General features: G+C 42.9%; 1 protein-coding gene across 2 annotated transcripts in view; it reads right to left on the reverse strand.

Annotated features, from left to right (window-relative positions):
* Positions 1 to 6,043, reverse strand: part of KCTD3 (potassium channel tetramerization domain containing 3) — an 83,485-nt gene extending 77,442 nt beyond the window's left edge. For both annotated transcript variants that reach the window (XM_055419913.2, XM_055419912.2), the window contains exon 1: positions 5,810 to 6,043. In XM_055419913.2, the coding sequence (XP_055275888.1) occupies positions 5,810 to 5,892 (83 nt within the window). In that variant the 5' untranslated portion in view covers positions 5,893 to 6,043. The remainder of the gene's footprint in view (positions 1 to 5,809) is intronic.
* Positions 6,044 to 14,232: the final 8,189 nt, after the last annotated feature.

Raw genomic sequence — 14,232 nt, forward strand, 5'->3', positions numbered from 1 at the left:
GCGGGGCGGCATGCTTTATCAAAACCTACAGTAACAGACGGAGGCTAAACAATAAACTGACATAAACTAGCACGGCAAAGAATCTGATACGGGGTTCAACTGGTGTCTGAATATTCTCATTTTAAGACTCATCACACTGCACTACGTATTCCTGACTCGTCGCCCCATCATCACGTGTCCTCGCACAGAAGAGAGCCTTACAGACCTTTATTTTTTCTCCACATTCATTTTCCAGCATCATGACTGTTTTAAAGCGGTTCCTATGCCCATTAGTCATAGGAACCGCTTTAAAAAGGTCCGTCTAGTCAAGGCTATGGTTTTTCCCGAGGTCATGTATGGATGTGAGAATCGGACTGTGAAGAAAGCTGAGTGCCAAAGAATTGATGCTTTTGAACTGTGGTGTTGGAGAAGACTCTTGGACTGCAAGGAGATCCAACCAGTCCATTCTAAAGGAGATCAATCCTGGGTGTTCATTGGAAGGACTGATGCTAAAGCTGAAACTGCAATACTTTGGCCACCTCATGCGACGAGTTGACTCACTGGAAAAGACTCTGATGCTGGGAGGGATTGGGGGTGGGAGGAGAAGGGGACGACAGAGAATGAGATGGCTGGATGGCATCACCGACTCGATGGACATGAGTTTGAGTGAACTCCGGGAGTTGGTGATGGACAGGGAGGCCTGGCATGCTGTGATTCATGGGGTCACAAAGAGTCAGACACGACTGAGCGACTGAACTGAACTGACTGAACTGATGCCCATTAGATTGAGAAAGCAGCCAGTTTACGCAAGAAAATATGGTAAATTTTCCCAAGCGTATTTCTTAGCACAATCTTTAAGAAAAAATGTAAAATAGATTACAACTAAGTAGAGGAAACTGACTTGGTCAAATAGAAGCAAACTCAGTAAACAGTAAAATGAAAGATCCAAGGATCCAATGCAAAAAATGAATCACTGTGTTCTGGAAGCCATCAAATTCATTTCCAAATAAGGATCATTTCTAACTTGTGACCTTTCATGTTCACTGCTTATTCAGCAAATTGTCTGCCAAATAACTCAAATTTTGTTACTTAGAAAATTACACAGGTCTGCTTAAGGTCATATTAGCAATTTAAATTAAAATCAGTAATTCAGGTGGGTATGAAAGTGAAAGTGTCAGTTGCTCAGTCCTGTCTGACTCTTTTCGACCCCATGGATTGTAGCCTGCCAGGCTCCTCTGTCCATGGGATTTTCCAGGCAAGAATACTAGAGTGGATTGCCATTTCCTTCTCCAGGGGATCTTCCCAACCCAGGGATTGAACCTGGGTTTCCTGCATTGCAGCCAGTCTTTACCATCTGAGCCACCAGGGAAGCCCCATATTATCAATTTAAATTAAAATCAACAATTTAGGTGAGTTTAGTAATCTGGAAATTTTAGGCAAAGGGATTGGACTCTCATCCCCACCAATTTATTTTTTCCCCCAAAACTTTAAAAGACAGGAGGGAAAAAAAAAAACAAACCCACAGCTCTAAAACTGTTTCCAAATATGACTTCATGAAAACTACAACATTTAAATTACACACGACAAGCATAACTTTCTGAAATACATATGAAAAGCCTTTTCAGTTTTTATTTCATACCCAAAGTATGCCAAGAAAAAGGTCATGTGCAATCTGGTCCTTATCCACATTTATACTTTATGCTACTAACTTCCTACTAAATTTACTTGGAAGCAATCAAGTTAAAATTATTCTGTAAAGTTACTACTGATAGCTAATGCCACTAAACACTTGTATTTCCCACTTAATGTTTCAAATTAGTTTAGAAGGCTGGTACTATTAATGTCATTAAATATTTTAGGAAACTAAGCACTAAAAAGTAATTTTCCCAAGGTTGCTGAGCTGGACTTCCACTGACTGGTCCCAGAATTCTCTCATGAAGGCCTCAAATCATAGTCAATCAAAGCAGAGTTAATCACAAATTGAGCCAAACTGTCTTTCTTTCACCTCATTAGGCTTTTTTGGGGGGTGAAAAATAATATTCAGTTCAGTTCAGTTCAGTCGCCCACCTGACCTGCCTCTTGAGAAACCTGTATGCAGGTCAGGAAGCAACAGTCAGAACTGTACATGGAACAACAGACTGGTTCCAAATAGGAAAAGGAGTGCGTCAAGGCTGTATATTGTCACCTTGCTTATTTAACTTATATGCAGAGTACATCATGAGGAACGCTGGGCTGGAAGAAGCACAAGCTGGAATCAAGATTGCTGGGAGAAATATCAATAACCTCAGATATGCAGATGACACTACCCTTATGGCAGAAAGTGAAGAGGAACTCAAAAGCCTCTTGATGAAAGTGAAAGAGAGTGAAAAGATTGGCTTGAAGCTCAACATTCAGAAAAAATAATAATATTAATAACTCTAAATGAAACCTCATCTTTCTGAACCATCCATGAAGTGTTAAATAAATTATAAAAATCAGTCATTTCTATAAATCCTTTGAGTAGATCCATTTTCCTGACCTCTCTTGGGGGGAGGGGGGAGATGCTTCCTACTCTGCTCAAAAGAATCGCTCCTTTTGAGTTTCATGCAATGACTTCACAGCTGACATCAATTCTATGCCACAGGTGGTTCTCCTGGGGGCAATTCCTCAACTTCAAAGACAATCACAGGAGGATTTTTTTTTTTCTTTTACAATGCCTTAAGTGACTATTAACCTGTGTTTTACTCAAGATAATTTCTAGATCCCTTATAGCTCTAAAATGCTGCAGTGTCTATGATCCAAAGTAACTCAAAAATATCTGCAGAGAACTTGGAACTGGATGTTCTATTTTGTATACACCATGTCATCACTTATTTTATAAACTTATCCTAGCAAGTCTCAAGTTTGGGCTTTTTAAACTTTCTCATTCCTATGTAACAACTCTCATCTGCCTTCTAAACTGTCCAATCTGATAATATATTTATCTTATTTTGTATTTTTTAAATCACGTAGAAAAATTTAAAACCCGATAAAATCAAATGTCATACATAATCAAAATAAAATGTTCAGCTCCAAGATAACTGTATTATACAATTTATAATTTTAAACTCAATTCTACAATCATTAGCAAGAGTTCGTTCATTTTTAAGCCATTCACTTTCAAACACAGTGAACAACAGTTTTAGAATTAAATTAGAATATCCTCTATAGCATTCAAAAAGATTGTTCATATGAACAATCAACAGAAACTAGAAACTAGGGATGACTATAGTGCTACTCTTTTGAAGGTCAGCCCTTGCAGGGTATTTCATTTTTGCATCCATAAGTTACAGAAAAATACATACTTCTGCTATATTGACTATGCCAAAGCCTTTGACTGTGTGGACCACAACAAACTCTGGAAAATTCTTCAAGAGATGGGAATACCAGACCACCTGACCTGCCTCTTGAGAAATCTGTATGCATGTCAGGAAGCAACAGTTAGAACTGGACATGGAACAACAGACTGGTTTCAAATGGAGAAAGAAGTACATCAAGGATATATATTGTCACTCTGCTTATTTAACTTATATGCAGAGTACATCATGAGAAACGCTGGCTGGAGGAAGCACAAGCGGAATCAAGACTGCCGGAAGAAATATCAATAACCTCAGATAATGCAGATGACAGCACCCTTATGGCAGAAAGCGAAGAACTAAAGAGCCTCTTGTCGGAGAAGGCAGTGGCAAGCCACTCCAGTAGTATTGCCTAGAAAATCCCATGGATGAAGCAGCCTGGTAGGCTGCAGTCCGTGGGGTCGCTAAGGGTCGGACACGACTGAGCGACTTCACTTTCACTTTTCACTTTCACACATTGGAGAAGGAAATGGCAACCCACTCCAGAGTTCTTGCCTGGAGAATCCCAGGGACGGGGGAGCCTGGTGGGCTTCCGTCTATGGGGTCACACAGAGTCGGACACGACTGAAGTGACTTAGCAGCAGCAGCAAAGAGCCTCTTGATGAATGTGAAAGAGAGTGAAAAAGTTGGCTTCAAGCTCAACATTCAGAAAACTAAGATCAAAGCATCTGGTCCCATCACTTCATGGGAAATAGATGAGGAAACAGGGGAAACAGTGACAGATTTTACTTTTTTGGGCTCCAAAACCAATGCAGATGGTGACCACAGCCGTGAAATTAGCTTACTACTTGGAAGTAAAGTTATGACCAACCTAGACAGCATATTAAAAAGCAGAGATATTACTTTGCCAACAAAGGGCCATCTAGTCAAAGCTATGGTTTTTCCAGTAGTCATGTATGGATGTCAGGGTTGGACTATAAAGAAAGCTGAGTGCAGAAGAACTGATGCTTTTGAACTGTGGTGTTGGAGAAGACTCTAGACTCCCTTGGACTGCAAGGAGATACAACCAGTCAATTCTAAAGGAAATCAGTGCTGAATATTCATTGGAGGGACTGATGCTGAAGCTGAAACTCCAATCCTTTGGCCACCTGATTTGAAGAACTAACTCATTTGAAAAGACCCTGATGCTGAGAAAGATCGAAGGCGGGAAGAGAAGGGGACGACAGAGGAAGAGACGGTTAGATGGCATCATCACTCAATGCACATGAGTTTACTCAAAACTGTGGGGTTGGGGATGGACAGGGGGACCTGGCATGCTGCAATCCACGGGGTCGCAAAAAGTCAAGACAGGACTGAGCTGACCTGAAGTTACCAAACCTGCAAAGCTTTCATTTAATTTTAGGAAACTATCCGTGTCTTACATTAGGAAACACCAATCTTCTAATCCATAAAACGGAAATTATGTAGCAGCAATAAAGCTGTAAATTCTTAAACTAACAGTTTTGCATGGGGGTGGGGGGGGAGACCGAGCAGAGTAACAGTGAGGAATTACTGTTTCCTGTGTTGAATTCTAAAACACGCTTAGACAACTTTTAAAACATCACACATTGTTATCACTACGGTTCATAGTGCTGCCGCTCTGCATTTTTAAAAACACTGGTTAAAAACTCCCAAGCTTTGGAAACCTTGTATCTTCTCCAGCACAGCAAAACACACTGAATTCCAAGGCGCTTCATGGTTTATCACTTACCTAGCCTAAAACGGCAACCACCCCTTCCTTCAAACAGAGCTGCTAAACTCCCATTTCCGAGAGGAGTGACTCATAAACCATACTAAATCCAAAAGCATACGATCTTTTTTTTTACCCCAACAAGCTTATTAAAAGACATAGTAAGGGAACGGAAGACCAAAGAGATGAGCTGAGAGCTTTCGGTCTGTTTACTAAGGAAGGCGCCACACGGTGCCACTACCAAGGTTTCCCAGAACCAACTCCTCAAAACTGCAGCTTCCAGACACACTGCGCTACAAGTAGAACAGACCCTTCAGAGCCATGAACCAAGAAACTCTGGAAATACATAAGAGCGCACCGCAAATGTACAATACTCCCTCCATCAAAATTATTGGCGATTAAAAACAGCCCTCAATGAGGCGTTCTCGCCCAAGCAAACCGATTTTACCTTGTTGACCAAATAGAAAGGTAGGCAGGTTCACCTACAACAGCCAGACCACAAGGCCAGATTTCGACAAAAGAAACTCAAAAGTACGCGTCAGGTTAAGTAAAGGAAGGTTACAGAAGGTTCCCCGGCCAGAATCTCCTAAAAAGGGGGAGGATCGTGGCCGGCGTCCTAGGAAGGCTGCAGCGCGGCCAAGGGCCGGCCCTCAGAGACTCTCAGGGCCGCCGGCCCTCCAACACCGCCCGAGGGCTCTGCGCTCCCCGCCCCGCTCGCCTGCGACGCCGGCCCCGGAGGCCCCCCGCCCGCCGCATCCCGGCCCCGAGCCCCTTCTCCCCGGCTCACCTGGTGCCCCCCACGTTCAGCTGCACGATCTCGCCGCTGCCGGCCGCCGCCGCGGCGAAGCTGCCGCAGTGCCCTCCAGCCATGTCCCGCGGCTCCGGCGGCGCGCGCCGCCCTCCCTCCCCGGCCGGGGCCGCCGAGCCCGCGGCGGGAGCCCGAGGCGGCGGCGGCGGCGGCGGGGGCTGCAGGGCCAGCAGGGCGGCGGCGGCCGGGGGGCCGGCGGCGCGCGGAGCCTCCCCCACCTTCTCGCCGGCCGGGCGGGGCTCCCCGGCGTCCGCCTCGGCCCCTCGGCTCCCGCAGAGCGGGAGGGCGGCCGGGCCTCCGCCTCTCGCGGCCTCCAGGCCGCCGGGCCGGGGCGCCTGCCGTCAGCTCGCCGCGGGCCCCGTCGCCACCGCCGCGGCCACGGCGTCCGCGCGAGGAGGGATCGCCGCGCGGGACAAAATACGGCGGCGCCGGGCCCTTCGCCCGCCGAGGCCCGCGAAGCTCAGGGCCCGGAGAGGCGCGGCGGGGTGGAGCTCCCCAGCCCCGCGGCCGGGACGCCGGGAGGGCGGAGGAAGGCGCTCCGGGTCCAGCGCCGCCCCCGGGATCCTGTTTCTTCCCTCCTCCCCGTTACAATCGCCTCTGCCTTTTAGGTTTCAGATTTTCCAGCCCCGGGACTCGAGATTTCTCAGATTGAGGGCAAGTCTCGGCAAACTATCCTAAACATCTTTACTGTCTCCCTTTGTAACCAGGAAGGGTTAATGTTGACCCCACACTGGATCTGCTTCTGTGACTTGGACTCTTATTTTGCCTCTTTTCTTATTATGGGCTTGTAGAATGGCCTGCCTCACGGAATCCCTCACCCCCAGCCCTGCCCTGCCCTGCCCTCCCTCCTCCCCTCCCCCTCCCTCTCCCCTCCCCTCCCCCACACACACCTTCCACCTGACCCTTGGGCTAGGGTGACTGTTTAGCTGCACTGAGAGATAACCTGCGCTCCCCCCCCCCCCCACACACACACACACACACACCACCTGACCCTTGGGCTAGGGTGACTTTGTTTGGCTTCACTGAGAGATAAACACACACACACATACACACCTGACTCTTGGGCCAGGGTGACTTTGTTTGGCTCTTGCCCACCTGTGAAGGACTGACATTCTTGAGTTCTTTATGTGGGAAATGGCGCCTCTCGTCCGCTGCTTACCTGTAGGACTGCGACATTCACGTTTGCGGGGCCAGAATCCCGGAGAGCTGTGGCATCTTTGTTTATTGATATGGCGGAGATAGTTTCTCACCACCTGTGAGCTGACTGTAAAGAAATGAAACTAACACATCCCCCCGCCTGAGGCTTGCCCTTCTAGGAGATATTTGCCAGAATTACAGAGCCTTTTTACTTTGTTTCCTCACCTCTGAGCCATAAAAGAACCTGGCATCCAGGCCCAAGCAAGATGGTTATTTCCAGAAACTACTCTTTCGTCTTTTCTGTCAGCCAGCTAGCCAGTTGTCTGAATAAAGTCATATTCCTTGTCTCAACACCTTGTCTCCTGGATTTATTGGCCTATCCCGCGGTGACTAGACTGAACTTGGACTCAGTAACACCTTCTCCATGTGGATGTGGGAGATGAAAGGAAATTTTCTTAAGAGGTAGAAGCTGTGCCTAAACGTGTACTATTTACTGTGGAGATGAGGTGAAAATCTGAGGATTTTAAAAGTTTATAGTGCCTACATTAGCAAACTCCTTACCTTATCCTTTTCCATCTCATCCCTACTCTCCCAAGAAGTTTGATTTGTTTTAAGCAGGGGAGGAAACAAAAGACAAGCAAAAAAAGGTAAAACCCTAGGCTGTGTAGGGCCCTGTGTTCCTGGACTATAGTAAGCAGTCAACTAATGTTACACTCACAGATACAATTTTTGTAAATATATTTGTTTTTGCTTTAAGTAGTACATATTGGAAACTAAAGCGCTAATGGCTACTAAAATATATCTTAGTATATTATATATATAGTTATAAATATAGTAACACTATAATAGCTTGTGAAGTAAAATTCATATTTTATGGCAAGAGGGGGAAAGTTTTAAGATCAACACAAGGAGCATCTGCCTTCCCCAGACCTCCTTAGGAGATAATCTTCCTTCTTAATCCTGGGGCCACTCCCCTATACCTCTAGATCTGAATTGTGAAAACCATCAGTAACACAGCATTTAGTGTACAGCCCTCTGTCTCAAACACTTGTATAGCTGTGCTTTGACCTCTTGTAGGCAGAAGTTTTCTATTTCTTTTTTAATCTTTGGAGATTTTCTAAGTTATTTTTTGTTTAATATATATATATATTACTGACTGAGCGACTGATCTGATCTGATCTGATATATTACTGAAGTATAGTTGATGTCTTCATTTCTTTCTTTGATCTACTGAGTAATTTCATCAACAACCTGATTCCCCTCAAGCTAGCAAAGATGGTATATGATGTTTCAGAAGTTGTTTGTGATTCTAAACCCTGAGCATGAATCGTGTTTCGTATAGTTTCACCATTGGAATTCAAAGTGAAGACCTACCTGATATTGTTTTCAATTTTCATTATTATAATAATTGTTTAGTGCTCTGCTGTCAAATATGACAGTGATATGATGATCTTGGGCTTCCCTGGTGGCTCAGAGGTGAAAAAAATCCACTTGCAATACAGGAGTTGTAGGAGACTCAGTTTTGACCTCTGGGTCGGAAAGGTCCCCTGGAAGAGAAGGCATGGCAACCCACTCCATATTCTTACCTGGAGAATCCCATGGACAGAGGAGCCTGGTGGGCAACAGTCGTAGCAAAAAGTCGGACACAACTGAAGCGGCTTAGCACACACAAGATGACCTTATCCAGATTTGACTTAAAAGAGGATAGCATCTGGTCCCATCACTTCATGGGAAATAGATGGAAAAACAGTGGAAACAGTGTCAGACTTTGTTTTTTTGGGCTCCAAAATCACTGCAGATGCTGATTGCAGCCATGAAATTAAAAGACGCTTGCTCCTTGGAAGGAAAGTTATGACCAACCTTGATAGTATATTAAAAAGCAGAGACATTACTTTGCCAACCAAGGTCCGTCTAGTCAAGGCAATGGTTTTTCCCGTGGTCATGTATGGATGTGAGAGTTGGACTGTGAAGAAGGCTGATCGCCGAAGAATCGATACTTTTGAACTGTGGTGTTGGAGAAGACTCTTGAGAGTCCCTTATACTGCAAGGAGATCCAACCAGTCCATTCTAAAGGAGATCAATCCTGGATGTTCATTGGAGGGACTGATGCTAAAGCTGAAACTGCAATACTTTGGCCACCTCATGCGACGAGTTGACTCACTGGAAAAGACTCTAATGCTGGGAAAGGTTGGGGGCGGGAGGAGAAGGGAACGACGGAGAATGAGATGGCTGGATGGCGTCACCGATTCTGTGGACATGAGTTTGAGTGTACTCCGGGAGTTGGTGATGGACAGGGAGGCCTGGCGTGCTGTGATTCACGGGGTCGCGGAGAGTCGGACACGACTGAGCGACTGAACTGAACTGAACTGAACTGAACTGAATGATGGTAATGACAGCTAATCTGTATTTGTTAAGGATTTATCATATGCTAAGTGATTTAGATATTTTCTGTCATTTTTTAATCACAAATATTGTATCACTATTTCAAAAATAGAAAAGTAGGACTTAAAATGATCAGAAAACTTGTTCAGAATTATGTAGCTGGCATGTGGCATAGCAGAAATTTGAAGACAGGCAGTTTGAAACTAGAGCACAGCATCTCGTATCTTCACTTTACTGTTGATCAGTCTCTCAGTTGTGTCCACCTCTTTGGGACCCCATGGACTGCAGCACGCCAGACTTCCCTGTCCTTCACTGTCTCCGGAATTTGCTCAAACTCAAGTCCACTGAGTCAGTGATGCTATGCAACCATCTCATCCTCTGTTGCCCATTTTCCCCTTACCCTCTGTCTTTCCCAGCATCAAGATCTTTTCCAATGAGTCGGCTTTTCGCATCAAGTGGCCAGAGTATTAGAACTTCAGCTTCAGCATCAGTCCTTTCAACAAATATACTGAGTCCTTCACTTTATACTGAGAAGATAAGGGAGCAGCAAGTTAATTATTTTTCACTTTGTTCTTAGTAGCCAAGTCGTGTCTGACTCTTTGCACTCCCATGGATCCCGCCAGGCTCCTCTGTCTGTGGGACTTCTCCAGGCAATGCTGGAGTTGGTAGCCTATCCCTTCTCTAGGGGAATTTCCCTACCCAGGAACTGAACCAGGGTCTCCTGCATTGCAGGCAGATTCTTTACCAGCTGAGCTACTCAGGAAGCCCTTTCACACTTTAAATAGTGTTAACTGTCTTTGTTCTAACCCTTTGCTTTCAAATTTGAAGGATAGAATTAGGTGGTTAAAAAAGACCATTTAATATCCCTGGGTGTTTAATTTTTCCACTGGAAGAAGGTAAAAAAGCATTTATTAACAGATTTTTCTCTTTAATAAACTTAAGAGCCAACACAGATTGGAATAAAGTCTTATAAATTAAAAGAAAAAAACTGTAAAATTATTTGTGCGAGGCTTATCTTTCCTGAAATAAGAAATCAAACTACATTCATCTCATGCATAGTAATTATTAACTATCAGTAAGACATCTCATCAGAAGAGGAAAGACCCACTATTTTATAAAACAAAATGGTCAGGGCTTCTTGATGTGTCCAGATCAATGTGAGTCTGAAGGGATTTCTTACTCATAAAACAAGTTAGAATATCATTTACTCCTTAAAAATAAATACGGCAGCCCAGGTGGCTCAGTGGTAAAGAATCCATCTGTCAGTGCAGGTTCCATCCCTGGGTCAAGAAGATCCTCTGGAGAAGGGAATGGTTACCCACTCCAGTATTCCAGTCTGGGAAATCTCATGAATAGAGGAGTTTGGTGGGCTATAGTCCATGGGGTCACAAAGACTGACACTAACACTTTTGCTTGAACAAATCAGAACATTATTAACAAAGATAAGTAGCAGAATGGGAAAAAATACTATCAGACAAATGATTAAAAATCCAAAGCACATGATTGCGTGTATCATTTGACAAATCAACTGAGAAGACAAAATGTGAAAAATATGGAAAGTATATCAACAGGCAAGTGATGGAATGAAAACTAACAAAAACACTGAAATGTTTTCTCAAACAACAGAGAAAGATGTAATTTTCACTTACGAGAATGGAAAAAAGAGGTTTGGTAAATATCTAGTATTGAAACAGTCACATACATGCACTGTTGGCTGAAATTTAAAGGGTACAGTTTTGGGAAGACAACTCGAGAGTATCAACATTGGAAATGTATACACCTTTGACCCAGCTCTTATCTTCTAGGAATAGATCCTGCAGAACTATTGTAGAAATGCACAAGGCGCAGATCAAGACGTGATCTTGATACTGCTACATTTATTGTAGCAGTATGTAGAATCAATTAGATTGTTCAACAATAGGGGAATGCTTTTTTGAATTGCAGCATATTATGATTATTACGGAGCAAATCACTATGAAATGACCAGAAAAGTTCTCCAAATAAATTAGTAGGGAAAAAAAATCAGCTCACAGAATAATACATTGAGTGCAATGTCATTTATTTTAAAAAAGCAAAACTAAAGTTGTCTGTGTCTACTAATTTCTATATAAAAGTGTACGGATTAAATTGGGAAGAAATGTTAACACTAGAACAGTCATTAGAATCAAGGAGAGGAAGGCATCAGTGAAGAAGAGAGGTAGAACTTTTTAACTCTGTGGACTTTCATATTGTTTAAAGTGTTTACAATGAGTTTTCATTCATGTATTACTTGTATGTATATACATTAAAAAAAAAGTGAAAATGTGAGCTGCTCACACTTGCATGCTAAGTTGCTTCAGTTATGTCCGACTTTTTGGGACCCCAGGGACTGTAGCCCACCAGACTCCACTGTCCATGGACTGTAGCCCACCAGACTCCACTGTCCATGGAATTCTCTAAGTAAGAATATTGCAGTGGATGGCCCAGGGATCCAACCTGCATCTCCTGCAGCTCCTGAACTGCAGGCAGATTCCTTATCTCCTGAGCCACAGGAGAAGTCGCTCAGACTTTCATTTGTCTGACTCTTTGTGACCCAGGCCAGAATACTAGAGTGGGTAGCCTTTCCCTTCTCCAGGGAATCTTCCCAACCCAGGGATCAAACCCAGGTCAGCCACAATGCAGGCAGATTCTTTACCAGATGAGCCACAAGGGAAACCCAAGAATACTGTAGTGGGTAACCTATCCCTTCTCCAGTGGATCTTCCTGATCCAGGAATCGAACTGGGGTCTTCTCCTGCATTGCAGGCAGATTCTTTACCAACTGAGCTATCAGGCTGTTTGTATGTATTAAAAAAAAAAAAAGAATAGATTCAAGTTGTCCGAATGACAGTTTTAAATTTTTATATCATTTAAAGATTTATACATGTAAAAATATAAACTAAATGTTTTTTAAATAACCTTTTTTTTTTTTTAGTGGACATGTTGAATTTGAATGTCTGCTAGACCAGTACTTCTCAAACTGTCTTAGGCTAAGAACAATTTTATTTCCAATTCATTGCAGAACAATGTTTGTTCTTACTGCATGTGATTGGAACTCACCCGATGCCAAGTACAATTTATCAAGCAAATGTGACAACATCCAAACTGGTCTACACCTTGTGCAATGAGATAAGAACATTGCTGATGGACTTGAATGAGGTGAAGTGAAATTGCTATGAGTTGTTACACTCATTCTCATTTTTGTACTTAGTCTGTTGCAGATAACAAATGATTTGTGGGCTCCAGTCAGAGGACCACAATTAAGGCAGCATTGTATCAGATACTGAAGTGAGATGTTGAGTAGCCAGCTATAATTTGGGGTCAGAAGTTTAGGAGGGAGACCCAAACTGAAACCACTCTTTTGTTGTTGTTTAGTTGCTAAGTCAGATCTGACTCTTTGTGATCCCATAGACTGTAGCCCACCAGGCTCCTCTGTTCTTGGGATTTCCCAGCCAAGAATACTGGAGTGAGTTGCCATTTCCTTCTCCAGCAGAACTTCCCAACCCAGGAATCAAATCCACTTCTCCTGCATAGGCAGGAGAGTTCTTTACTGCCAAGCCACCAGGAAATCTTCAGTCAACTTCTTAGGCTGGATTTTCTCCCCACATTGTCATCATAGATAAAAAGAAAACAATATAATGATTTTCTTTCACTTTGTCCAGAGGAAACTCCCACAGTTGCGATCATTCTTCCCATTTCCCCCAGATGTTCTGTAACATATTTAAATTTCTAATTTGCAGGAATGTGGGTTAGCTATTGAAATAGGATACAGTAGATTGGGACATCCCATAAAGTTTTAAGCCTTAAATACAACCGGATATAAATATGAGGTTTGTATTTATACAAAATTCAGCACCAACAGTTCCTTAAAGTGTAAAAAGAACTAAAACTTGGAATACTTTGGCTATAATAATCTGTCTATTTTGGAACAATTTCTCTGATGATGCTATTGATTAATATATTCAGTTGAGTACTTTTTAAAAGTTTCTTATAATCATTAGTCAATATCTGTTGAATTTTCCTTAAAGGTTAATAAATTATTATGTAAAAGTAAATACTTTGGCCACCTCATGTGACGAGTTGACTCTGGAAAAGCCTCTGATGCTGGGAGGGATTGGGGGTGGGAGGAGAAGGGGACGACAGAGAATGAGATGGCTGGATGGCATCACCCATTCGATGGACATGAGTTTGAGTGAACTCCGGGAGTTGGTGATGGACAGGGAGGCCTGGCGTGCTGTGATTCATGGGGTCGCAGAGAGTCAGACACGACTGAGCGACTGAACTGAACCGAACTGAACTTTGAAAACTATAAATGCAAATCCTATTCCATTATTGCAAGATATGGGAAAAAGGGAAGGAATCAGAAGAATTCTTCAAGTGTTCAAATTGTGACATTATGCCCTGTGATCTGGTTTGTTCCTATAAAAGCACAAAATATTGAATCACTTCCTCTATAATTGATACTACGTCTTTTATATCATTTAAGAGAGCATTAGTTCTGCCTCACATTCTTGGAAGAAATGTTTACAAATTTCAAAGGCACAACAATTTTCTTGAGAGGTTTGCTCAAAGTCTAAGAATCTAAGAATAGTAGGCTTCTTAATTTAAAAGAATACAGAATAACTGAAGCAGGGGTGGAATTCATTTCAATAAGATTTTTAACTAAAATTGGTGTCTGTGATGTAGATTGCTTTCTTAAAAAGTAGCCATCATCTTATGCTTAATTTAGTAGGAAAAAATTTGGACCAAGAAATACATACAATATACATGAAATTTTGAGAAAGCACTTTCTAATGCTATGGTTTAAATAAGAAATCATATCACTGTAGCTTGAAATTGTGATCTCCTTCTTAAAAATCAGAAATA

The sequence above is a fragment of the Moschus berezovskii genome, chromosome 17 (genome assembly GCF_049115385.1).
Source record: "Moschus berezovskii isolate FMDL1 chromosome 17, NW_MosBer_1.0, whole genome shotgun sequence".
Lineage (NCBI taxonomy): Eukaryota > Metazoa > Chordata > Mammalia > Artiodactyla > Moschidae > Moschus > Moschus berezovskii.